Source organism: Trifolium pratense, linkage group LG7, assembly GCF_020283565.1.
Source record: "Trifolium pratense cultivar HEN17-A07 linkage group LG7, ARS_RC_1.1, whole genome shotgun sequence".
Classification (NCBI taxonomy): domain Eukaryota; kingdom Viridiplantae; phylum Streptophyta; class Magnoliopsida; order Fabales; family Fabaceae; genus Trifolium; species Trifolium pratense.
The window spans coordinates 51,270,564-51,298,226 of NC_060065.1; the positions used below are offsets into that span (position 1 = coordinate 51,270,564).

Consider the following 27,663-nt stretch of genomic DNA (forward strand, 5'->3'; position numbering starts at 1 on the left):
GCATATAAGGAAGTAGAAATTTCAATAAAACTAGATAATCCAAGCTACCAATTGTCATTACTATCACACAAAATATTGTTGAAGTCCAATATTCCATGATTATTGAAAGAGCTTTCATCTACATTAACTTTTATGGTGCCTTCAAGAGTTGTCATCTACATTAACTTTTAACAATGTAAAATGTGATTTTATGATGTTATTTTATCAGATATATTCGAGGAAAGAAAATGTCCCATAAATAATAAGTAGGCTTAATTAGTAAAATGGTCCCTTAAAGACATTTTTGGTTTCATATTGGTCCCTTAAAGAAAAAAAGGTCCAAATAGGTCCCTTAAAGAAAAAAAAGTCCGAATAGGTCCCTTAAAGACATCTCAATTAATCAGTTTGGTCCTATTTAGACCTCTTTTTATGGACCAAATTGATTAACGGAGATGTCTTTAAGGGACCTATTCGGACTTTTTTTTCTTTAAGGGACCTATTTAGACCTTTTTTTCTTTAAGGGACCAATCTGAAACCAAAAATGTCTTTAAGGGACCATTTTACTAATTAAGCCTAATAAGTATATATTTTTGTTTACAAACATAAATAATATATTTTAAAAGTATTTTCTATGTTTTTTTGACAAACAAAATTATTTTCTATGTTAAAAGCTATTTATAAAAAAAAAGAAGTTAAATTAGCTATTATGTTAAATTAGTCATTTTAATAATTCCTGTAAATAACATATAAGTCAAAATATAAATTTGTTCTGAGAGTAGAGACAGAATCACTTTCTTCTGGTAGCTGTTAATCCAAACCTTCGAGAAAATGGTAGTAATCGATCACCACGAGACTGACGATCGAAACGCGATTCTCTCCAACGCCACTACAATCGACGACGCTTCCGACGGCTTTGAAACCGCCAGTGACACCGATCTCGACAGCAACGTCGACGCCAATGACGGCAGTGCAATCAAACAGGAAGAACAAGATAATCTTCAGCAACAGAACCAACAGAGTGATCAACAGCAGGAACAGAGTGATACTCAGAGAATCATTTCTTCTGACGATGCATCGATCAACAATGAAGAACTGATACAGGTTCTGAAATTTAGGGTTTTGTTAGTAGTTTACGTTTTTGTGTTCTTCTGATTGCTACAAATTTATTATTTGGTAGTTACTTTTCTTTTCGAAATTTTCTTCAATAACAGTACTTTGTTTAAATCGTTAAATAGTGAAATATTACCTATTTGTACTTATAGATAGTTTCAATCATTTAATTCCAGTTGGTTCCACTAGGAGTTTAAATCATATACCTAGGGCTGTTTGGATGATTTATTCGAGTTTATCTACCGACATAATCACTCCTGAGATTGTTTAAGCACCTTATGGAAACAACTTATGACATGTATGTGAGCTTATGACATGTCTGTTTTTCACAAGCTCTCCAGAATAGTTTATGAAAGTACTAGCTTATGTGAAAACTGTTTAACTTTATTTTATCTTGTGTTATAGAAATGGTTTATACATAAGTTCTTATATGATAATCACTTATGCTATAAGCACTTAATTAAAGTGTTTATCCAAACAAGACCTTATTAGAGTCTTATACTATTATAATCTTCTAACGATGTGTAGTGATATGAGAGAAGAGTAACACATACAGATTACAGATAACAGATAACCACTGGTTTGATTAGTTTTAAAACACTTGAGGTTTCCCTGCATAAGCTTAGTTGAAGGGAGGTAGCCATGCCATGGTTTGATGAATTTTAGGAGTCGTGTGTCACAATTGGGGATGGGTGGTTCTCTAATGGCCAAAGTTGGAGAGAGGTTCTATACATTCTTGGTCTAATAAAATTATTTAGTATACTTTTGTCTATTGTATTTGGAATTTTGGATAGGTTTCTAACAATGCGGGCATTGAAAAACCAACTTATATTTTGTGTGCGCTTGCATTTAAATGTTGATGGGGGAGCCTTCAGCCTTGTTTGCAAGTTTTCTAATATTGATGTGATTTCTTAGAGAATGTTTCCTTGTGATGAAAAATAGTTTTTGACTGGTATGTTTATGTTACAGAAAGCATTGGTTCAAGCAAATGAAGCAAAGGCAGAAGGGAACAAACTTTTTGTAGATGCAAGGTATGAGGAGGCATTAACACAATATGAACTTGCTTTGCAAGTTGCACCAGACGCGCCTTCATCTGTGGAAATACGCTCAATATGCCATGCAAACCGTGGTGTGTGCTTTCTGAAAATGGTATGGTATTCTTTTGTGCTGTTAATGGGAATATCTCTTGCTAGCACATTGGTGTATTGTGCCTTTCACACGTGTCAACCAGATGAGCCATTAATCTCAATTTGTTTTTGCTCGACAGCCACCGTCTAGTGGTCTATTTTAGCTCTTGACCTCTTTATGTTTGAATTTGAGAGGCCAAACTATAAGTTGATGTCTAAAGTTGGTTTTGCATTCAGCTCTAAGTAACAAAGTTGGAGACGTGACCATTATGATCCAACCATAAGCAGTTTAACATTTTTTAATAATAGTTATAAACTTATAGTTACTATATTTATGCTTGAGTAAGCAAGTTTCTTTTAGATTTCAAATTTGAGGATTGGTATTAGTTTACTATGAATTAGCTCAGGTATGGATGTAGTTATTACTTATTAGTTCCCTAATGCTATAAATCTCAGCAAAGTCGAACCCAATTTGTTTCAATCAGATTGGCCTATTTAAGCAAAAGACAATAGCTCAATAAGAATGAAAGTCTGATACCACATTCTTCATTTTCCCCTCCTTTATTTCTTCTTTTTAATCATATACATGTGGACATTCTAATAATCCATTCCATTTAAACATGCTCTGCTGTGGTACAGAGTCTAACATCACCTGCATGTTTTTCTGTTTGTGATCGACTTAGTTCATTTTTCATTTTCTTTGACATATATATGGTGTACCTCAGGGAAAATATGAAAACACAGTTAAAGAATGCACCAAAGCATTAGAATTGAATCCCATGTATGTCAAAGCTTTGGTAAGAAGAGGAGAGGCCAATGAAAAGCTTGAGCATTTTGAAGAAGCCATTGCTGGTGAGTTCAAATTTTATAGTATAGGGCAGGTAATTATACCAATGTCCTTTCAGCTTTTAACTTCTTAAACCGGACACTGTCTTTGGGAATTATATCTGCAACCCTTACTTTATTCACAGTTCTTTTGATTGACACCCTTCCTTGTTTGAATGTACTCTATTTCCTTTTGCAAATTACTAAGCAAGGGAGTTGTAGTTTCTTAAATAAGAAGGTTTAAGGTAACTGTAATATTAATTGCTAACCCTACTAGCATTTTATTTTTGTGATTCCCTTTTGTTTTTGATTTTAACATGGATGACTTTGTGTTTTGCACACTACTAGCATTTGGATTCTTACAAGTTTTCTTCTTTATTCATGACATTCATAACCAGCTCTTTTCATCTGACCTAGTTTTTTCTTTCACTAATTGACAGATATGAAAAAGATCTTAGAAATTGATCCCTCAAATGATCAAGCTGGGAAAACCATCCGCCGGCTAGAGCCCCTTGCTGCAGTAAAACGGGAAAAGATGAAGGAAGAAATGATTGGTAAGTCTTTTTTGTCTTTCTCGTTGTTTTTCAAATATATTTATATGATTTGTAGGTTGTTGTGTAGGCGCCATGCTTTTATTGCGCTTCCTGTTTTCTTCATCGTTAAATGTTTGTTTTTTGACACTACACTGTTTAATGTCAAGAGTCGTAATTTATAATCATTCATGCGTTTCCATCAAACAACTCAAGCTTCAGATAGATAGTTCTTGACATGGTACCACAATCTCTATGACGAGTGATTTAAATGTTGATTTTTTTTTATCTTCATTGTTCTGATAAAATGTTGAATTTCAGCTCATGGTAGGTGAGATACTGAGATGTCTGTCTACACTGTGGTTATCGAACTTTGTAGCTAACAAATATAATCTTAGGAGTTTACGACTCTTGGGAATCAAAATCAAATTATAAAGTGTAAATTTGATTAGACAACTGGTTGTGAAATTGAGGATTAATCAAGTCTTACAACATAATGGTTATTTCCCCATAAGCACACCTAAAGTGATAGTGTGGTTCAACATATTTTGAAAACCCAAAATGCATCAGTTGAATGATAAGGCTCTGTAATGCACAAAACAATAACCTCATAGTTATAGGTCTCAATTCCACACATACTCCATAAATCACAAACTAGAAGACATAAACTAACCCATTTTATCAGTGAACCCAAACATAAAGGTTATAGCTTGTTACATTATATATATTATTTTAGGGAATCTTGGAGGCCAAACATAAAGATTGTCCTATTATTTCCATCTCTTAGAAGTGCTCTGTTTAATGCCGTATACTTCTATGGATATCCAGGCAGAACTAATTCGTAAGCTAAGATTATTCTAAAGTGCACTTGGGGTGGTGAACCACACATAAACATTAAGGCTTATTATTAGTTCATTATTTTCTGGCGATTGCCTAGATGTATTATTCTTTTTTATAAAAGAAAAGTTTTATCTTAAATTGTGATTAGTTTGCAACACTGTTTTGTATGTCTACTTAATTTTCGCTTCAAGTGATCCCTAGTATATGTTTCACCATCATCATTTCCATAGATATAACTAATAAGTATTTCTTGATGCAGCAAAACTAAAAGATATGGGCAACTCTCTCTTGGGTCGCTTTGGGATGAGCGTAGACAACTTTAAAGCAGTCCAAGATCCAAACACTGGTTCCTATTCCGTCTCATTCCAACAGTAAGTTTGGTTGAGCAAAGTCATGACAACATTGGTTTTGAGACTTTTTGTTGTTCATGCAAGTCACTAGGAAAATTCAGATGTTCATGTATATTGTACTAGAACTTAAGCATACAAATATATTTCCTTCAAAGGGTATTGGTTGATTGATTCATCATGTGAAGGGGATTGATAACAAATAAGTCTTTAATAGTCTTTTTGGTAAAATATCAAGTTGGTCATTTTGTATGATTTGAACATCTTAGCAATACTTCTATTTAAGCTATATTTTTGAGGGAATCTAACCATTTTGTGTGATTTCTTTAAATGTTGTGTTGACAAATGCTTCTTCTATTTTCTTTTTTTAGAGGATTCTAGTTGTTTATTGTTGGCGTATAACCCACACTATCTTTCAGAAAAAAGTAAAACTATTTTGCGGGAACTCAATGTATTGGAGGAGGATTTTAGAAGGTTTAGAAAAATTCTTCCAAATCCAACCTATATTGTTATAATATTTTCAATTTTTTGCTCAAACTTTTTTTCTTTCTCAAATTTAAAATATATTAACTAATCATAAGCATTAATTTATCATTTTCAACGAAATCACTCTCTCAAATAAGATGCAAGACTTCTCTTTATTTTGCCCTCCTCTCTCCTCCCCCTCTAAATAGAAGTACCTTATTTTAAATTGAGTCTTGCACAAACCAGTGTGTTATAAGTGAGCATATTAAGGAACTAATATAAAAATATTATGATAAATTTCTGTTTTTAAGACAATGTTTCGATTTTTTTATTTTTGCCTTTTAATTTCAATACTTTCCCTTTCCACATAAAATAACTAGGATTTATATCATTATATAAACATAACTCTAAAGTTAACTTTGAGTAACTACTTTTTTGGTCAGATTATTTTTGAACAATTATATCCTTAAAAAAAAATTAAAAAAATTGAAATTTACTTCATCATTATAGTGAATTAAAGAATTAACTATCTATTTTAGTTGAACACTATTCTAAAATATATAAATTGAATATTGAAAGTGAAATCTATATCATTTATATAAATGCAACTCTAGATTTAATGCATTTAATTATCCGCACTCTTTGTTTAGAGCATCTCCAATGATAATACCACTTTGAGTATCATACATTACTATCAAGTGGTCTCTACAATATCATGTAATACTTATGCAACTTATACATATTTTGCTCCAATGGTGATACAATTTTGAGTATCATACATTATTAACAAGTGATCATTTCTATATTTTTTTTAACTTAAATTAATGATAGGGTACGTTAAATAAGGCATCATACATTATTAACAAGTGATCATTTCTATTTTACAAATTTTTCCTTAACAACATAATAGTTTTCTTCAAACTCTAACTCAAATATAAAAACATATACGTATCAATATTGAAAATTAAATTTAAATAAGTTTAAATAACACATTATAAAATAGAAACAGACAAATTAAGATAGGGGATTTAATTATTTAGCAAAATTAAAATAGGAGGTGGAAAATTTTAATTATGGACGTGGCTTTAACATTTATGATGACTATGTATTGGCCCAGGCCCATATATATTTAGTGAAAGGGGTTGGTGTGCGTTTCTCGTGCAATCTCTCTATCTATCTTCCCACTCGATCTGTGATTGTCACAAAACGAGCGAGATAATGTATTCGCGGTTTAGAACCGTCGCCGGAAACCTAAAATGCACCACCCAACACTTCTATTCATCATCCACCACCACCACCACAACAACCACCGCAGCTCCGACTGAATTCCCACAGAATCTTGCCGGACTTCGTGCTCGGCTGGCGACGGATTCTCCGTCTCTGTCGGACTTCATTTCAATGAAATCGGAAAGCGCGTATTCTGTTGAGGTTGGGACGAAGAAGAAACCGCTTCCGAAACCGAAATGGATGAAGGAATCGATTCCTGGTGGTGAGAAGTATGTGCAGATTAAGAAAAAGCTCCGTGAATTGAAGCTTCATACGGTTTGTGAAGAGGCAAAGTGCCCTAATTTGGGAGAGTGTTGGTCTGGTGGTGAAACTGGTACTGCCACTGCTACTATCATGATTCTTGGTGATACTTGTACTCGAGGTTGCAGGTTATACACCAATCAATTTTTTCCCTTTCTTTTTATAATGTTTTTTAGTACAATTTTAGCAATTTAATGGTTTTTTAGTATTCAATGTGGTGAATTATTTGTGAATTAAGGAGATTATTAGTCTACTAAGTTTGGTAGTGTAGCTTTATTATAGAAATTAAACTATTAAGCAGGATGCACGACACTGACACAAAGACACCGGTGATAATTTAAGAACATTAAAGTGATAGTGTGTAACAATATTTGTCAATATCAAACACCGTCACGTGTTGGACATAGGATACACCCTTAATCTGAAATGTTGGTGCTATACTAAGTAAGTATATTTGAATTGATTCATGAGTGGAACTGCAAAAATGGCATGTAGTATGGACGTGTGCACTGTAATGAATGGATATAGGCCTTAGAGATTAAAAAAGGCCCAAGATGCATTAGTTAATTGTAGGTGATTATTCATGTTCTAGAATAATGATGAGTCATTGGTTAGTTTGTTACCTATATATAATGACATTGGATGCATGTAATAATCAAGCAAAATGAATGAATGAAGTTAGTTATTTTAGCTTAGTGTAGTTTGTTAGTAGTTTTTAGAAATTATCTCTTCAAGTTATGAACATCTAAAAAGTTGTTCATAACATGCACGCACGCATATCCTGGAAATGCAGAAATTGTTTGTAATGATGAGTTGAAATGAGGGGCTCCATTTTTCATCATGTAGCTAAGCATGTAGTAGCAGTACATATGAGAAAATTCTCATGTTTGTTACAAGTTTAAATGGAATTATTATTCCTATGTATAAAGGATTGCCATGGAAAAAATAACTTTCATATTCCAATGAAAATATTTCTGATGTGTAGAGAAATAAATTCTCATGAAAGTATATACTTTTTATTTAATTTGTATAAGTACCTTGTTGGAAATGTTGTAAAGGCTTGCCTACGCAATTTTTTTATAAAAAATATCCAGGATTATGATCTCATTGTTATATTCATACTCATAGTCACTGGAATGCTATTGTCTTTTTTTTTTGTAGACATAGGAATGTTATTGTCGGTAATGAATTTACATGACTTGAAAGGGAAAGTCTGTTTAGTTACTCCTAAAACCTGTTGAAGTTGTATGTGGATATATTTTAATTTTTTTGACCACTTCAATAAAATGAATTTATGTTATTTTTCAGATTTTGCAATGTTAAGACATCAAGGACTCCTCCACCACCTGACCCTGACGAGCCAACCAATGTGGCTGAGGCAATTGCATCGTGGGGTTTGGATTATGTGGTTATAACAAGTGTTGACCGTGATGATTTACCTGATCAGGGGAGTGGTCATTTTACTGAGACAGTGCAGAAGCTGAAGGTACTGAAGCCTAGCATGCTGATTGAAGCCTTGGGTATGCATTTTAAATATTTGTAGTTCCTGAAATTAGATTAACGTGGTCATTTGTGTGAAAATGTTCTTCTATGATATCTAATACTAATTGTAATCAACAACCAAGCCTTATTTTGCTAGGTCGGCACAGGTTATTTTTAAAATAAATGAGCATCTGTATGGTTTTCAGTTAGAGCTACTGGATCATGAATGTGAAGGGGGGGGGGGGGGGGGCTATCTTTTGGGTTTCTTTTTCAACTAGAGCAATTTAATAGAGAGGTGAATTAGCTGGTACCTAAAATGCAAATTCCCTATGCTGGTACCTAAAGTGCAAATTCCCTATGCAGTTTCTGTGGATGAATTTCTCATACATTGCTGTTTACTATTATTGAACTGCCACTGTTTAACAGTATGGCTTTTAATCATAATTAAAGAAGAAATCGTGTTTATTGGGATTTGAGCATAAAATATTGGTTTTACATTTTTTCATTATCGGGTTATATTAAGGGGACTTTGCATATAATTTCTCCATTTGACAATTGTTGCACTAATTTTGTTGCAACAGTTCCCGATTTTCGAGGAAATGCTGAATGTGTAGAAAAGGTTTCCAAATCAGGACTAGATGTCTTTGCACATAATATCGAGACAGTTGAAGAGCTTCAGAGTGCTGTCCGGGATCACCGGGCTAATTTTAAGCAGTCTTTGGATGTTCTGATGATGGCCAAGGATTTTGCCCCTGCCGGAACCCTCACTAAGACTTCGATAATGTTAGGTTGTGGGGAAACACCTGACCAGATTGTGAAGACAATGGAAAAGGTGAGAGCAGCTGGTGTTGATGTGATGACATTTGGTCAGTATATGAGACCCTCAAAGCGCCATATGCCAGTATCAGAATATATTACGCCTGAGGCCTTTGAGAAGTATCAGACTCTTGGCATGGAAATGGTATGTCTACAGCATTTATTCCTGTTATTCTGATTACTTGTACTTTAGTTACTGTAGATGAAAGGGATGTATTTTGCTTAATGAGAAATAATTACTATTAGCATCCAAAGCTGGTATCTAGTTTTGCAAATTGGATCTTCTCTTTTCTCTCCTTCCCTCTCCTAACTCTCTATCTCTCTCTTGATCCTACTCTCTCTCTTGATTATATTATTATTTTTTTAATGAGTAGAGAGAATGAAATTAAGAGAGAGAGAGAGAGAGAGTTAGGAGAGGGAGAGAGAGAAAAGAGAAGGAGAGGATCCAAATCCATAGTTTGGTCGTAAGCATAATTTCAGTCAGCATTTACTAAAATCTCGTGGTGGTGGTGGTGGTGGTTTACAATATTTGGTCCACTGACCACTGTACATAGAACATAAAACTTGCGCTTCTTGCTGGTATTTATAATTTTATATATGTTCCTCAAAAGTTGATGCAGATAAAGTCATTTCCAGTATCATTCTTGCATATTCAGTCTGTGTAAAATAAAATGTCTTGCTAATCCCTAGTAAACTTAGCCTTGTTTATCCCTTACTTTGTTGTTACTTTTTAGCACACCCTGGTGACCCTTCCTATAGAAATTTAATTGTAGCAGTGTAGCACTGTAGATGACATTCTATACCTCACCATGCTAGTGTAATCATGGCACGCGTCTCTCTTTTTAATTGTTGCATCATGTTGAATTTTGGAAAAGCTCTAATATATTAAAAGCTGCTTGTAGTAGTAATCATAACTTGATCATGTGGTATGAATGGTGTATTAATTCTACTTTGTATGTGATAGGGATTTCGATATGTGGCATCTGGGCCCATGGTAAGGTCATCATACAAGGCAGGTGAATACTATATTAAATCCATGATTGACTCAGATCGGGCTGCATCTTCTCAAAGCTGAGTACCTGTTGATCATTTCCCCCCCTTCATTTTTTGTTATTTACACATTACTAATGTGCATTATGTATAAGAAGAGGCACATGCTTACTTCATTCTGTTGATGCCCATGCCCATACCACTTGTAATCTATCATTAAAATGGTATTAAACGGGCTTATGCTGTCTACAACATCCCCCTCCCTACCACCAACACACAAGCATCACCGAGCGGGTAAATTTATTTGGAAAATTCCATTTAAAGGTTGTGAAATCTATGTTCTCATCTACCTGTCCTGAACTTTTGCTCTCTTTAACCCGTGCAATTTTTACTTACTATTGTACCTACGAAAAGTATTTAGTTTGAGGCTTTGAAACTATTATGAGAAATCATGTACAAACTGTTGATTTTATATGGTTTAATTGAGGTGTTTATTTCATAAGTGCTGCTGAACTTGTGTTTATTTGCTTAGAAATTTAAAGTTTATAGTGAATTTGGGACTACTATCGATGTGGCAGCAAGATCATATATATGATTATGGTGCCAACTTGTCCCAAAGCCATGTTTAATGTTACCGTTACAATCATTAGACGGTACCCTTGTTGAGCTGTGAGGTATTCCTTTTGGGGTGGGACTTATGGCAGGCTGGTTAGTGTCTGTCATTCAACAAACTGTGGGGGCTGGAGATGCTGAGACATACTCGAAAGCTTGATTACTTGAGTGATTCTTTTTAGGCTATGATACATTCCTCAAGGATATAATATTTGATAAAAATGTGGAAAGTTTGGTTTTGGTGGTCCATTTGTACTATGGGTCTGCTGAGTGTATCTTGGGACACTATATGTTATGGTAGAATCCTAGGTGGGGTAAATTTTGGTGAGGCTGAAGTCTTGTTTGGGTAAATAGTTTAATAAAATGCTTGGAACATAAATGCTTACAATAAGTGCTTATATATAAACTATTTCTATAGGAAAAAAAAATAGTCAATCTATTTTTTTTTTATAAACTATCAGGTTAACCTTCTATAATTGACAATTCAAAAGCTATGCATCTTTTTCATTTTTTATTTTCCTCTGCTTTACACTGTTAATCTCTTTAGCATGACATTGACAACCTTGTCCAACATGTTTAACTTTTGAATCTTCTTTTCCAATTTCTTGCATACACTTTCAGAATTCCCTTTTGAATTCTTTTTCCATTTCTTGCATAAAATTTAAAAATTCTCTTTTGAATTCATCTTTTCCATCTTTTGTAAAATATAAGAATGATTGCAACGGGTAATAGAACTACGAGACAATATATTCATGTGAGTTTAGTTCAGTTGATAGAGACATAATATTTTATATGTAGAAATTAGAATTCGATCTCCGGACAATTTACTTATGTACTTTAAAATGTAGAATTTTAGCCATTAGACTACTTGATAAAGACAAAGAAAAAACTACGAGACGATATCTTTTCTAGTAATGAATACAATATTAATCTAGTTTACATAAAGTAACGAAAGTACAAGTAAATTTGAATCTAGAATGATGAAATAATAATAAGAGAAAGATAGGTATTACGATATATGACGAGAGATTTTCTCTTAATCGTTTGAATAATCTTATTGCATTTTTATTTTGTTACAATCACTTTTAACAAACTGAGTTCGGTTAGTCTAGTGTTGTTGATTTAAAACTTTGAAGTGTGCTCTTCTCAATATCATAAAGCATCAAGTTTTTTTTTTTTTTTTTTTAAAAAGTTGATGGTTTATAAGTACCACCAACTTATTTACAAAGAAAATACTACAATTGCTGCTGTCAAGGATCGAACCCCTGACCAACAGCCTACACCTACTCGGTCAGCAAGTGCCAACTGAGCTACCCCACCCACCCGATAAAGCATCAAGTTAATGTTGTGTTAACATCGAGGTGTCTGTAATATTTTACAATTCATGTTTACTAATTTTTTTTGTACACCTTAGTTTTTACTTTTTATATTTAATCATTATCATATTCTTGTTCCCTTATAATTAACATCAAAACAAAGAGTTTCTAAAATATTCTCTAAATTTTCAAATGATATAATTAACTATTGAACGCAATGTTTGACATCACGAAAAAAAAAAGTTGATAACATTTAAAAATAAAATTTAGCATGTGGTAGATCAACGGAGGTTACAATGATTTTTACTTTTTAGATAGATTATATACATCAATACTCCTTTTAGTCCTAGTATAAGAATATTTTTTTACTTTTTAGATAGATTATATACATCAATGTTTCAAATATCGATAAATCTAAAAAATCATTTTTTCTTGTACGGAGTATTAAAATCTCGCAAGGGATGTGAGAGTATATTTGATGAGTAAAATATGATCACCTAGTGTTATTTGAATTCAAATCCGTGTGTTATTGAACACAATCTTTATTAATTGTACTCATCTTCATTAATTAACCATTAACTAACGAAACAATATGTATTTTTGAATGGTATCAATTCATTTCTTTTCTATGAAAGCCTTATAACTTTCTTGTGAGACCCATTACCTAACTTAACTTTTTTTTATTATTTTTAAAAGAAATGTAAGTCTAATACATTATCAAATGAATTAGGTTACAATTTACATACACAAACTTAAGATTATATACTGATTGTATCGTATTTCTTCATCAATAGCAATATCAAAATCAAAGCTATTTAAACAGATCCAACATAATCTTGGTTCATGCTCCCTCAATCAATTTATATTCACCTCATTAGTTCTCTCCATGTTGCTCCTTTTACTCTCCACTTCACTTCACTTCTATAACCAAATTAGCCATGCAATTTCCAACACAACCTTCTTTCAAATACCACTAAACCATTGCATCTTCTAAAAATTAATCTCTAATCTTTTCAATCTTCATAATTTCCTCCAAATGGGTTGTTGTATTAGCACACCAAAAGATGACCAAAATACCCTCAAAACCCAACAAAATACCACCCAAGAACCAAAATGCATAGCTCCACCACCACAACCAAAATCACCACCACTAATTGTTGAAGAGGAGTTTGTGAAAGAGATTCTATTTGAAACAGAAACACCCATTTCTAAACCTCAACAAGTTCCAATTTTGACACAAGAAACAAAGACCCAAATGCAAAATATGGAAACTACAAAAGACCCCATCATTAACAAACCATTGGAGGAACCTTCAGAAGAAGTTTCTATCATTTCAGAAACATGCAGTGTAGGTGAAAGCTACTCCACCACCACCACCACCACAGTGCCGGAAACAAGAGAAGACGAAGTTACAAGTAAGAGAAGAATCAGAGAGGGAAGTCGGAACCGGAATCGAAATCGGAATCATTCCGATGGATCAAGGAAGCGTTCTTATGCTGGTGAGAGGAGTAGAATTGGAGGGAGAGAGCAACGGCGGTCCAAATCTCCGGCGAGGGTACCGGAGATTCCACCGGAGAAGAAAGTGGTGGTGGGTTCACGGTTAGATCGCCGGAGGGAATTTTCCGATAAGGTCCGCCGTGACTCCGGCGAGGTTTTCCGCCGGCGATCGAGGTCGCCGTCGTGTCAGAGAACGGTTGGTAGTAGTAATACTTGTCGGAGTGAGCTCCGGCAGATGGATAGAGCCGGCCGGAGGTTTCCGCCGCCAGGTAAGTGTGAGAATGAGGAGGTTGTTGTGGAGAGAAACGACGGCGTTTTAATGGAGGAGTCAATTATGAATCCGCATGTTTCTTTGGAGTGTTTTATTTTTCTGTAGATTTCAGAAGCACACGTTTGATTTTTAAGGTTTTGTTTTGTACTAGAAGCGATTTTCACATGGACATGTTTTTTTGTACGTGCGGTTTTACATGTGATGTTTGGATGAGGTTTAAAATTTACATTGTTTTGACTTTTGAGTTGAGTGTTCATCTTGTGTTGTGAGTCTTTTCCTCACTAAATTGCTTGTGTAAATACTTATGTTAATCTTGAAAAATGTTTATTTTTCCTCCTTGCAATTCTATCTACTACCTCTCTCCATAAGATCATCTTTGTCAAAAATATACTATTCATTTATCTTGTTTTTGATCGTATATTTTAATTTTAATAATATATAAATATAAATATTAACACATAAGATCTTGTTCAATTTGTTTTGATGGATATTTTTAAAATATTAAATTTTTATAATTTTTACTAATAGATAATTAAATATATTAGTGATCAGAATTGTGCATTGGCGTACGTGCAATGACCAAACAAGATCTTATAATTAGGGACACATGTAGTATTTAATCAATGCTTCAATTTTCTCCAAATATACACATAAAATAAAATAAATAGAGATATGTAGTATTTAATCAATGCTTCAATTTTCTCCAAATATACACATAAAATAAAATAAATAGAGATGAGTGTCTTTCAGACGCATAAGTTGTAACTCATTTGGTAAATGCGGAACTGTCATGTTCAATATATATGGTGTCTCGAGTTCGAGCACATATCGAAGTACCATTTAATTCATTCCTTGATTAAAAGCAAAGTGAATATTCAAATATCCCCATGAAATTACAAAAATAGTCAAATACTTCCCTGAAAATTTTGAAATGTCAAACTACCCCTACCTCTGTTAACCCAGTTAGTAGTAAATATGAACGTTAACTGCATACGTGACACTAAGAGGATAATTGACTGAAATTTGCATAGAGGAATAGGGAGGGGGAGAGAAAGAGGGAGATATAGTGTGAGAGAAAAATAAATTTGAAATATTAAATCATATAAATTTTGAGATTTAAACCTTGGTTTATAGAGAATTTGAACTTTCAAAGGGTTGTTTGACTTTGTACCAACATAAATCTAATTATGTGGCTTCATTAGTTGATTTTTATTAATATTTTTCCTGAATATTAATTTTATTTAAATTTTAAACAATTTTAGTGTCGTGAACTTATTCTCTTCTTCCTCAAATGAACTGAACACATCAATCACCCAACTCCCATCCAGTTGAGAGTTGAGACAGAGTTCCCACGTAAGATGTTATTTGTACCTCCCATTTTCACACTCACACCCTTGGTACTATATAGCACCAAAATTTTGATTGATTTCGGGAATCCATAAATTCTCTACTGTGGAACCTTCTTCCCATTTTACACGACACAAACAAAATTAACATAATTTCTGTCATGTCAGTTGCTTCTCTTTGCACCCTTTACACACCAACCCCCCTTATTCCCTTCTCCAAACCTCACAACTCCGTACCTCGCTTTTCTTCTTCCCAAACCAAAAAACGATGTCGTCTAATCAGGTCCGTTGCAGAGGATAGGGAAACACTTCCGGTGGTGTCAAAAGACACAAATGTCCTTGACACTTCTTCGCCTTCCAAGGATGATAATAACACAGAGGTTGTTCGTGATACTGATGATGATATCCTCATCAGCCGTGCCATCAATGCCACCATTGTTCTTGGATTTGGGGCTTTTGCTGTTACCAAATTGCTCACCATTGATCATGATTACTGGCATGTTAGTTTCTTCTATTTTATATCCAAAGTTCCATTCTTTTTTCATTTCTAAGCTAAATGGCTAACTAGTTTTTTTAAATTGAAAAACGTATTATTTGGACCAAAATCTATGGTTAGGATTTAGGAAGACCCTTTATTTATTAATTGTGCAGTTGTGCCCAATGAGATTGAGGGCATGTTTGAATTTGATTTATTTTAGCTTATCTAGTGAAATAATCACTTGTGAGATTCTTTGGAAGAACTTATACATACAACTTTTTTTTTGGGTCAAATAGTCTAGTGGTCAGACTTTCACCCTTTAAGGGGAATAGATGGAGAATCTCGACCATGGGACCCCTTATAGAGACAACTTATGACATGTCTATAAATTGTTTTCGTATTTTCAAGCTCTTCAAGTTAGTTTATGAAAACAACTTATAGCTTATACGGACTAATGGAAGCAGTTCAACTTTATTTTATCTTTTGCTATAGAAATAGTTTATACATAAGCGCTTGTATGATACACGATTATTATATAAGCACTTAATTGAGTTGTCTATCCAACCAAGACCAGAATATGTGATGATCCTATTATACCAATAGAAAAAGAAGTTTTTTCTTAACATATTGCCCGATTTTTAGTTCATGGCTTTGTGTTTCTTAATTTGGCTTTAACCTGACATGATCTTTATTGTTAAACATGATACCTCCTAAACAATATAATAGTAGAGACAAATGGGAAGATGATTGAATTGAATCTAGTACATTCTCTGCATCATATACGGAAGAAGTTTAAAACTGATTAGGGTCTTGTAACTCAGGGTTGGACACTTTATGAGATACTGAGGTATGTGCCTGAACACAACTGGATTGCCTATGAGCAATCTTTGAAAGCAAATCCAGTTTTAGCTAAAATGGCAATAAGTGGAGTTGTATACTCAATTGGAGATTGGATTGCTCAGGTATGTTTTTGAATTTGACTTGCAAAAATTATGAAGTGCTTATGTTGTATATGGTTTTTATAAACTTCTTACCAAAATATACAGTGTTATGAAGGAAAGCCTATTTTTGAGTTTGATCGGGCGCGGCTATTCAGATCAGGTCTTGTTGGTTTTACTCTCCATGGATCTCTTTCTCACTATTACTACCAACTATGTGAGGTGATTATTGAACATCTTTGGTTTGGAACTATTAGATTAAATTTCTGTCAATGGCTAAAATTGTTTGCATTGTTTCACAGACTCTTTTTCCTTTCCAACAATGGTGGGTTGTCCCTGCTAAAGTTGCTTTTGATCAAACTGTGTGGTCAGCTATTTGGAACAGCATCTACTTTGTGGTTTTGGGTTTGTTGCGTTTCGACTCTTTGCCTAACATATATGGTGAACTCAAGTCAACATTTGTGCCCATGCTTACCGTAAGAACATATTTGTTTCTTACAGCTTGTTTGGATTGACTTATTTAGACTTAACTATTGACATAAACACTTGTAAAACTGTTTGAGAGAGCTTATGGAAACAACTAATGACATGTCTATAAGCTGTTTCAGCTTATTTCCATAAGCTCACAAGGATAGCTTATGAAAACAGCTTATTGCTTATATGAAAATAGTTTGACTTGAGCTTATATGAAAACAGCTTATAGCTAGCTTATATGAAACATCTTATAGCTTATATATATGCACATATATGATAAGCGGTTATGCTATATACATGCCTAATTAAGCTGTTATCTGTAATAACTTGCCTCTATGTTCACATAGCCTTAATTTCATTGTAATGTTGTGGAGAAACTTCAAAATAATGTTGCAATTTTTCCCTTACTATAGGTAATAATAATAATAATAATAATAATAATAATAATAATAATAATAATAATAAAGTAAAAGGAGATAATTGATGAATGAAAGGGGTTAGAAAGGAATTCTATATACAGCTGACAATTCAAAGATGAACAATAGTCCGATGAAAATATGAATAAATAAACTATGTATAATGTTCTTATACAGACAATTGTTTGATTAGCAATTTTTCTTAAGTTTAGAAGACTAAAATTTAGCTCTAATATGCTTCACAGGCAGGTTGGAAGCTTTGGCCTTTTGCACATCTGATTACTTATGGCGTGGTTCCTGTTGAACAAAGGCTTCTTTGGGTGGACTGTATTGAGCTCATTTGGGTCACAATACTTTCAACGTAAGTTCTCTAGGCTTATTCGTCCTATGGATTTTTGAGTTCATCGAGTCATTAGTTTGGTTCTTACACTTAATATGGATCAACAGTTGCACACTATATAAATAGCATAAATTTGTCTTGCATATAATCATTGAAAATTTGGAAACAAGATTCTATTCTTTACACAATCTTGTTTTGTTTTTAGATATTCAAATGAGAAATCAGAATCTCGAAAATCTGAGGAAGTGTCAGAAACAGGGTCATCTACTTCAAGCCAGAATTCTAAGGTAAGAAGACTTGTATTATTCTTCTTGCATGTTAAGGTTCCATAGGGTCCACAAATTTTAACAGTAATGGTAATTCAGACTTGTGTCTACATCTGTAAAGCACCGATACATACACGGACACCGAACACAAAACTAACACGTTGACACCTATAAAAATTTGAGAAAATGATTAATTGAATGTAACCACATGTGTCGTATTCAACAAAGACACATGAAACATGGGACACATATTCGTTAAGAAGTGTCAGTGTTGCATATGTATACATACCTATCAATCATCCAAATCGAAACACACGACAGAAACTTCTTATGCTCTAGTTAGACGAGTCTTCCATCAATCATGACATATATTGATTGTTGAGCTAACGATTTCTGTTTTTTTTCCGTCTATTATTTGTTTGTACAAGCAGGAATAAAACAAGTAAAAGTATGGGGAAAAAACTATATAGGTTCATGGAAGTTACAAGAGTCATCAACCTTGGAAAAGCATTTGATGCCTTGGCTTAAAATTTGAAGAATCTCAATTGAAGGTCCAATGCAAATACTGAATAACCATAGAAAACAATGATGAGAATTATACAGATATACAATTATACTGGTTGTGCATCCTTCAGCAATGAACTATTAAGGTTGAAGTGATATGATATGAGGCATAGATTATTGTGTATATGTAAACACATTAAAGAAAGTTAAATTATGTTGTTATACACATAACACATACAATTCATGTAATCAATATATACTTACACATTATTTTTATAGTTTTATTATTCTCTTTTTTCTTTAATTTAAATTTTCTGCAGGGATTACAACAAGAATAATAAATATTAACCATTATTTTAAAAAGATGTTGTGGTTAATTAATAGTAATATTTGTTTTGACAAAAATAATAGTAATATTTAAAATTAGTTAATCGTATTCAATACACTTTGTCATTTTTATCTAATAGAATTCCTACAAGAGATAATTATCTAATAGAATTCCTACAAGAGATAATTTGAATGTAGCTTTTACCAAAATATCACAAGTTAATTATAGAATTATAGAACTATTATTGTTTAAAAAAAATAATATTATAGAACTATTATTATTATAATCCAAAGCACAAATCTGGAATAAATTATGAGCATGATTTCTAAAAAAAGCGCGATGGAGATAATCTCTTATAAATAAATTCCAAAACAACGTTCTAGTGTTCCGTTTCTTTGGCGCCCGTAGGCATAGCTATTGCAATTCCCACGGGTGACCGCATCGGTGAAGATCGAATCCAAACCCTTCCTTTGTTCTCTACAATGGTGAAGATCGAAGACCTCAACGAATCCGTTGTGGTGACCAGAAAAAGGAATCATGGATCAACTCAATTCTTTGTTTTCGTTGATTATTTTTTCATCCTCATGTTCTTGGGATTCCTCTGTTTCATCATTTTCGAGATTCTTCAAATTTGATTCATCAATTTTGAACAACATTTTCTTTGTTCTAAATTAGGTATTGTGCCCTTTTATTTTTTGTTTTATTTAATTAATAGCGCTTAATAAGATTTTTTTTCTCTAATGCATGCTTCTAATTGTTGTTATTAATCACCAAGATGAAAAATTTGAGTTAGTTTAGTGTAATTGGAATGAGATCAACCTCATTAATCATATTATGCTGTTGTGTTAATGTGAGGATTCTTTGTCCCTTTGGGGCATTGTTTATCTGCTTTACATGTTTAACTCTAATTTTAATTCATTTATTTTTTTTGTTGCTGGCAAGTACTGCTTTTTATTTTATTTGTCAAAGTTATTGGCACATATATTTTCTATAGCGCGCCTAAGTTGCGGGGATATCTTACAATTTAGTCCTATAGGCGGCCTAAAGGTCTAAGACGAACACGGGTTCTTCTGAACGATTAGGATTTTGGTGGAGCTCATTAACCACTTGAGCGTTAGTTTATAACCTTTTAGCATGTTTGCTTGCATTTTGATTTTACGTTGTAATATTTTGTTCATTTGGTCTATACCATTAAAAAAATTCTTGATTTGCAATCAACCATCTCCGTATCCCTTAATTTGTTGAATATATATTTTGATAATTGAATCCCACAATCTGTCTGTGCTTATATTTTTGTACCATGTAATCACATTCCAAGACTTACATAATACGGCTAAATTAAATGGGTGATGAAAAATGTATTAGCACTTGACAGGCCAAGTATTGAATATCCATGTTTAGAAAGATGGTAATGTCATTGAGGAAAATAATAAAAAATTTCTCAGTACTTTTTAATTCTTTTATGTTTCTGGAAGACACTGTTTTCTTGTAGGATTGGTACGTACAGGTCGTATACGTTCACAGCCAAATAGTAAGATTTAGTTAGTTAGGTAATTAGAACATAAGGCATGTTGAATATAAATAGAGAGTTGAGATTAGAGAATGATGATCTTATTACTTGTGCAATTGTGCAGATTTGGGGCCTTTTTGGCATTGGGAGAGTCTAGAGTCTCTCAAATTATTTGTACTAATTATCAGTTAATAATAACAATTTGGTACAGTTCGGTTTTTTGTATAGCTAATTCCATTTCAGTTTAAAACCACAAAACCGGTGCACTGAATCTTTATAGAGTTCGGTTCGGGACAAACCATTGATGTTCAGTTTTACCGTACTGTTGTACAGTTCAGTTTCCTTTCTAAACCGAACCAGGAACAATGCTATATTTGAGAGACTCTAAACTCTCCTAATGTCAAAAATAATACAATCATCATTCTCTAATTTCTACTTTCTATGTATTTATAGGTAACCTGCCTTATTTAGTAACTAACTAACTAACCAACTCTTATTAGGCTATGAAGTATGAACATAGCATAGGCTCCTCAGACGTGTATCTACCTATCAATATTAAAAGAAAATAAAGTCTGTTACATACTACTCTAGGACTTTTACTGTAATTCTGGGATTTTCCCTATTTCCTCTAGTAACACCAGTTGGTTTCTATTAAGTACTATATTCAATATGACATTATCAGCCTTAGGAGTTGGTATGTAGGTGTCTTTGCTGGTACTTTGCTTTATATAAGCTTGTAATATCTTTTGTCACAAGTTATATATTTTTTCTTTTTTGTCTACAATTTTCCTCAACTTAAAACTAGCATTTCTTTTAATTTGCTTTTTCTTACATCCCTTTCTTTTGGCAGGATACTTCTGCGACATAGCTAGGCTTCCATTACAGGTCTAATTCATAGCTTGAAGGTAGTGGCAACCGGCAAGTGTCATATTTGATCAGACCCTAAATGTAATACTTGAATTTATCAATTTTCTGTGTTGAGAAAGTTTTGCTCTGGAATCCCAAAATTTTCACCATTCATCTTGTGTGTTACATTTGATCTTTTGTTATCATATCCATTTCCGACATTAATAATTTCATTACATTTATGCTTGACAATGATAAAAAAGGATAACAGATAAAATCCAGATCAAAATACATTGCTGAAACTAAATTAACAGTGAATATCAGAGAAAATTTCCTTTGTTTTTCGTTAACTATTTAGTTACTCAACTCGAAATACCTTTGTATTGGAATGGACTTGGGAGATGTAAACTGTAAGTGTTTTTATTTACTGTTTTTGTTTCTGGTTGGTTGTTTGGGGTGGGGGTAGAGGAGATGAATACCATAAATTAACAACTATGTTGCATGTGAAACTTGTAGTAGTTTGGTGTGGTTGCTTGCATATTGATGGCACACCAACTTTGCATTTATGTGCAGCACTTGTTTTGTTCATTATGATATATAATATGAGGAGAGGGGAATGTTTGGATTTGTTCATATATGTGAATTAATGAGTTATAAAGTGTGAAATTCAAGAGTTACTTTCTCTCTGCAATACTGAAATCTCAACCTCATGATTGACATACACTCTTAAACACACTCTTTATGATGGTGGTTCATTTCCTAACCTAACATGTCAATATATTACTTAAAATGTGATAAATTTAGGATACAATTAAATTAACCTTTAAAAAACAAATCAATCATGAAAAAACTAAGTAGTTGGCCTTTTAAAAATTAAGTGTAAAATGAACTTAAATTGAGTAGGAGCATTCAAATTCAAACTTACATTGAAACAATCTTTGGTCATACTTTATTTATCTGAATTTTAAATTACAAGAGCCCATTTTCTAATAAAGGTTAAGCTTTTATTTTTTTAATTTTATGAAAAATACATTTGAGTGTGTGTCAAAAAACATTAGTTGATTGATATTTTCCTAGAATGACAATTTTGAGCCAATAAAATCAACCATAGCAAAGTCCATGAAAGAGTTAGATCTATATTGGGTGTATTGACTATTGCAAATGCACCCAAAAACATGTGACCTCTTAGTCACAAGGTAGCAATTACAGCTGTTGTACCAAGACTTTCCTTCTACAGGATAAGAACCATTATAGGTCATCTCTCATTTCCAAAAAATATATTTCATTACTTACACTTGTGACCTAATGTTCACATGGTAGAAGCTACTAGCTAGCAACTCCATTAATTGTTGCACCAACAAGACTCTATTTGATTTAATTTATTACAAGTCAAATATAACATGTATGCCATTTGAAACCTTATCCCTACATTGACTTCTAGGACAGTGAGGAAAATATTACCTTACCAATTTGAGTAACATTATTGCAAATAGAAAATATTCAGTATGAGTCAATGATCATAATTTTAAACACATACTTTTACAATTGAAATTGTAAGAGTAAATTTAATTATGAGGTTACACACATACATTATCTTAAAATAAGGAAATAACACAATGGCTCTGCATATCATGTAACTGATAGTATACACTGAGCACTTATTCATGGATGCAAAGCAAAGTTGATAGGTACTTAAATTAGTCAAAGGAATAATAAGGTTTCATTAGAAACTAGGCTTAATTAGTATATATAATAATGTATGATGGTTCATAATTGAGCAAATTCAAGGATGAACTGTTGCTGGAAGTGGAACTGCGCCACCACTGCCAGGATTTGGAACCTCGACACCAGGATTTGGCACAAAGGTGTCGTCACCACCTGGAACATAGCTTCCACCAGCTGGTGCTAATCCTGGTCCTGATTCTGCGCCGGCGCCATTTGGTGGAGTTTGAGGTGTATAACCAAACCAAGGTGGCAACATTCGCCCGAAGCCTGGAATCCCATCAAAATGGAAAAACCACTGAGGCTCTTTCTTATCATCGGTGTTTGAGTTTTTCGGAATAATATTGCGTGCTTGGCAAGTAGTGTTAAGCAGCATATTGTTGATGAGAATTAGTGCAAGGAAAAAGGAAGCTTTGTAAGCCATTTTATCACAGGTCTTTTGAATATTGAAATAGGTTTTTGTGTTTGAAACTATAAGAGAGTGGCCGAGTATTATATAGTTCCTTGTTCTGTTGTATTTGGTGTCAAAATTTACGGTGAGTTAATTGTGTCTTGCACAATGGAACTAACATGGCATTGAACCTCTCATTTGTTGGTTGATATTTTGTGACTCAGTGAATTGCAGTACACTGCATTCTTTAAATGGTAAGTGTCATTTTGGCCTCACTTTTATTACATGCTATCTGTGGAAGAATGTTACCAATAGTTATAGCGGCCACTAAATGAAGCTTTCACATGGCTCAGTCATGTTTAACTATCTGAAGAAAACTATGAATTGCTTCTAGCTTCATTCTTAATGTCGGTCGGCAGACATATTTATTGTTTCGTTGACACTAATTAATCGTCGTTTACTACAAGTAATTAACCAAATAAAAAAATAATCCTTCATGAATTCATTGTGTTGATATAGGCATTACAACAAAGAGTTCGAACTGAATAAACAGATTTCAAGAGTTAGGCTTTTCTTCAGAAAATCTAGGAAGTTGTACCAGTGAGTTTACTCGGGTGACACCTTCTAGAGCTAACCAGTTTTGATCTTCAGCTGTTGATGTTCCATCTTCAACATCAACAGATTCTCCTCCTACACATTTCTCAATTTCTTCTGAGGATCTAACAGTGTAGTTCCTTCGCAAAGATGGCTCGGACTTTTGACCTTCGTCCAACTCAACTGGATTACTCAAATCGTTGTTATTCTGGATGGTGGCGGAAGAATAGCATTGTTCATCACAATCAGATTCTTCTGAGTTGATTTTCCCATCCAAAAATAGGCACACAACAGCACAGTCGTCCATTTTTGAAGTCGGATATTTATGTTTCCACTCTCGTGCGGCAGATTCCACTATAACCCTCGCTGCTGATGATCGATTCGGTGCTGATGATACTATCTCCACCACCTCTTCATTGCTCAAAACATCCCAGATCTGCACAAACACCAAAAGATGATACAAGGTTTTAGACGTAACATTAAACTTCTAAAAAGTGTCATTGTTCATTACTGATCTAAAAATTTGCCTCTGCTAATTACATGTCTTATTTCACTTTTCACAACATGACTTAATTATTTAAACAATTTCTGAAATAGAAAAAACAAACAAACTGAACAATCAAATAAACAGTAGATGTGAAATTGAAATTTCTTACCCCGTCCGAGGCAAGAACAATGAACTGGTCTTTGTCTGTGAGAAGCCGGTGCGTAAATTCAGGTATAGAAATGACACCATACTCCTTCAAGCAAAAATCTCCGAATGCTCTAGCCATTGCTAATCCTGGTGCATCATCATAAGGTAACCACACCCTAGGAACTTCTGGTTCATCTTCCAATGCAAATACCCTACCTTTGCACTTCTTAATTCTTTCTGCTTCTCCTATAAGAGTATTCACATCAAAATTTGAAAAGTTAACAACAAGCTAAAAAACATGAACAGAAGGGGTCAATGATGATTTCATTAGACTTACTTGGCAAATCAGGTTTCAAATCAACGGTCAGCTGAATCGCCACCATCGAGTCATTGCTATCCTTAGATCCCATGATTGCTCTTGAATCACCAATATTTCCCATGAACAAATTTGAACCCTGAAAAAGCGAAGAAATTAACGGTTCAAGGATAATCTTGTAAACTGGACCAATTTGTACTCTCTAAATCTTGAGCTTGATTAATAGAAAGATACTGCAACCGCACAACAAGAAACAAAACGAAGAGGATGATAGATGCCGATCTTTAAGCTACCTGTTTCACTATAGTCACAGATGTACTTCCACTACAGAAACAATCCAAATTTGCATGGGACTTCAGCTCTTTATCCATAGCTTTGTATGCCTTCATGAAAGCTTCTCTCCACATAGTACTCATCTCCTCCTCAGCAGAGAAATCGTTCTCCGCCTCTCCACTTTCCGGCTTTATTTCCTTTTTGAAACTAGCTTTACTTCGTCTTGACTCAGATGAATCCAAAAATGAAAGCAATTTTATCGGTAAGGCATCCCTAACTTTGCGCGCGACAAGGTGACCATACGGACCATGGCCATCAAATACACCACAAAAGATCGCATCTTCTGATACGAAATCCTAAAGAAAACAAAGATCAAAATTCAAAACTAGTATGTCAATTTCAAAAATTAACCAAGATTTCAAGTTCTTCATTCAATGAGAATCAAATATCATCAAGTCAACCATAACATGAACATACTTACTTCCCATACAATCATGGCATCCTGATTAACACCCTTTCGACCTTGCTGCGTAAATATACAAGAAGACCGGCTCTTCCCGTTACTGAATATTCTGTTTGGTAAGGAAGTTAACTTTTGCAAAGAGACAACATGATCAGAGAATGTTCTCCTCCCTTTCTTTTGACCACACAATCCGATTTCTAGACAAGACGAAGACCCCGCGTCATCAGTACTTCTACTACTTGTCGATAAACAGCACCCCATTTTCTCAGTTCCAGAATGAATAAGAACACACTAGATGAATATCATGCTATCTTCTTCCTTATATTTTGTACTATAGATCTCAGTTGAAACTCTGAGATTCCAAGTTTAGTCAATTGAGTAAACAATCCTGATTCCAAATTTGCAAAGATCCTCTCACTACAAAAACTATTAGACAATTCACACCACCTTGTTGCTGTTGGAAACTACTAGCATCTTTTTTAGTCGGTCAAATGCGCAATTTGCCGGATGCTATATAAATGGATAACGAAACCGGCTGAACAAGAAAAAGACAGATGAATTTAATATTTAATATATATGATCTGCAAGAATCAAGCCTTTGTTAAAATGTAAACTAATAATACAAGATAATAAAAGACTCAATTATATGAAATATAAAAATCTTAACATGTGAACATGAAATAGAATATACTAAAAATTTGTCTGATTATTTGTCTTTCCCTAGAATTCACATTGACCTCATCGAAATCAAGAGTTTGAGTTAATTAAATTAAATCAAATCCGGTAACTGTGCAGTAAAACATTGAAGAAAACAAAGTCAGAACATAAAACTATAGATCTTTATGGAATCCAATATCAAATGAAAACTTTTTTAAAGAAGAGAGAAAGTGAAAAAATCAAAAGAAGAAAAAAGACAGAAAAGTTGTGATATGATATGATGAACTGAGAATGAAAGAGGTGTGAGACAAAGAGCATTTGTAAGATCAATCAAGTATATGTTACGTAATGATCATACTAACTAACAAGAAAAAGAAAACAACAAATTTGTAATAGTACAATAATAAATGAGTGACAAAAATATTAAATAAGATAAGGATCAAAATCAAAGAAAAAAACAAAAAATAATAATAACAATATATAAGATAAGATCAAGTGGAAAAAAAAAAGTGATCATGTCAAATGAACGAAAATGTTTATGAAACTCTTCAAGTTAGTGAAAGTTTTAATACATTGAGAAGAAAATGAGTTAGAGTGTAAGACATGAATGAACATGTTGTTATATGTACTATGTTGTTTAGAAGAAAACAAGGATATGAATGATGGTTCAAAATTGGAAAAATTAAGGTGAAGATGGAGTGGTAGAAGTAGAAGTACATTGATTTCAGCACCTTTGTTGAAGTTGTGAGAATGATAGCAGAAAGACATAAAAGTGATAGAAAAAAGAGTCAAATGAGGTGTTTTTGTGTGGAAGAAGAAGGAAATGGTGTGAAATTATTAATTGCAAAAGCAGAGAGACAGCAGAGAATGAGAAAGACAGGAGTAAAGGCAAAAAAATAAATAAAAGAAAACTAATTAATATATTTGTTGAGTATGGCTCATAGGCATTAAGACGAGGTTGGGAGCGGCCCAAGAGCTGAGCTAGCATAGCGAAGCAAAGATGTATCCACCACTTGGGAAACTCCGTTATCAAACTTCTTGTGTGTTTATTATTGTTCGCGTTTATTCGTTCTTATTCTCTTTTGTTACTAGTAGTTTCAATAATATTATCGGACAAATACATCTTACATGTTTGCAACAAGTTAGTCATTTAAATTTTATTTAACTAATGGGTTGTTTTTTTTGACAATAACTAATGGGTTGTTGAAGTTATAAAACTTTTACATTAGTACATTTTTTTTCCTACCAATTCGGTTAAATGGTAGTTATGTAGCTTTAATATGAATGTGGCATATTCAAATTTACTGCTCTCAGAATTTTGAGTCCTAAACAGTTTTTAGACATGAAATTAATGGATTACTTAATTTATAATGTTTTTCATGAGTTTGTTTATGTCAAATTAAATTTGAATTTGGTAAGGAGAAGAATTGAAG

General features: G+C 33.3%; 6 protein-coding genes across 8 annotated transcripts; 4 read left to right on the top strand and 2 right to left on the bottom strand.

Annotated features, from left to right (window-relative positions):
- Positions 1–721: 721 nt before the first annotated feature.
- LOC123894676 (tetratricopeptide repeat protein 1-like) lies at positions 722–5,063 on the top strand. Its single transcript, XM_045944730.1, has 5 exons — positions 722–1,080; positions 2,059–2,238; positions 2,942–3,068; positions 3,482–3,595; positions 4,671–5,063. Exons 1-5 carry the CDS (start codon positions 808–810, stop codon positions 4,784–4,786), a joined length of 810 nt encoding a protein of 269 aa, XP_045800686.1. The 5' UTR covers positions 722–807; the 3' UTR covers positions 4,787–5,063.
- A 1,316-nt stretch (positions 5,064–6,379) lies between these two features.
- LOC123894677 (lipoyl synthase 2, mitochondrial-like) lies at positions 6,380–10,540 on the top strand. Its single transcript, XM_045944731.1, has 4 exons — positions 6,380–6,878; positions 8,059–8,270; positions 8,814–9,193; positions 10,013–10,540. The coding sequence occupies exons 1-4, from the start codon at positions 6,442–6,444 to the stop codon at positions 10,121–10,123; spliced, it is 1,140 nt and encodes a 379-aa protein (XP_045800687.1). The 5' UTR covers positions 6,380–6,441; the 3' UTR covers positions 10,124–10,540.
- A 2,462-nt stretch (positions 10,541–13,002) lies between these two features.
- On the top strand, positions 13,003–13,839 carry LOC123896592. The gene has a single exon (XM_045946963.1). It carries the CDS (start codon positions 13,003–13,005, stop codon positions 13,837–13,839), a length of 837 nt encoding a protein of 278 aa, XP_045802919.1.
- Positions 13,840–15,028: 1,189 nt separating this feature from the next.
- Positions 15,029–18,780, top strand: LOC123894678 (protein SYM1-like). Its single transcript, XM_045944732.1, has 7 exons — positions 15,029–15,580; positions 16,380–16,520; positions 16,605–16,718; positions 16,799–16,972; positions 17,632–17,747; positions 17,932–18,013; positions 18,424–18,780. Exons 1-7 carry the CDS (start codon positions 15,242–15,244, stop codon positions 18,427–18,429), a joined length of 972 nt encoding a protein of 323 aa, XP_045800688.1. The 5' UTR covers positions 15,029–15,241; the 3' UTR covers positions 18,430–18,780.
- A 4,124-nt stretch (positions 18,781–22,904) lies between these two features.
- Positions 22,905–23,597, bottom strand: LOC123894680 (putative cell wall protein). The gene has a single exon (XM_045944736.1). It carries the CDS (start codon positions 23,324–23,326, stop codon positions 22,964–22,966), a length of 363 nt encoding a protein of 120 aa, XP_045800692.1. The 5' UTR covers positions 23,327–23,597; the 3' UTR covers positions 22,905–22,963.
- Positions 23,598–23,715: 118 nt separating this feature from the next.
- LOC123894679 (probable protein phosphatase 2C 52) lies at positions 23,716–27,120 on the bottom strand. 3 transcript variants are annotated; one of them, XM_045944735.1, is made up of 6 exons: positions 26,948–27,120; positions 25,592–26,108; positions 25,131–25,466; positions 24,859–24,976; positions 24,544–24,767; positions 23,716–24,323 (listed from the first exon to the last, which is right to left on the bottom strand). In XM_045944735.1, exons 2-6 carry the CDS (start codon positions 25,832–25,834, stop codon positions 23,850–23,852), a joined length of 1,395 nt encoding a protein of 464 aa, XP_045800691.1. In that variant the 5' UTR covers positions 25,835–26,108; positions 26,948–27,120; the 3' UTR covers positions 23,716–23,849. The 3 variants fall into 3 exon arrangements, with proteins under 3 accessions (XP_045800691.1, XP_045800690.1, XP_045800689.1); XM_045944734.1 differs by having other exon boundaries at positions 26,962–27,087; XM_045944733.1 differs by having other exon boundaries at positions 25,592–27,094.
- Between the last annotated feature and the right edge of the window lie 543 nt (positions 27,121–27,663).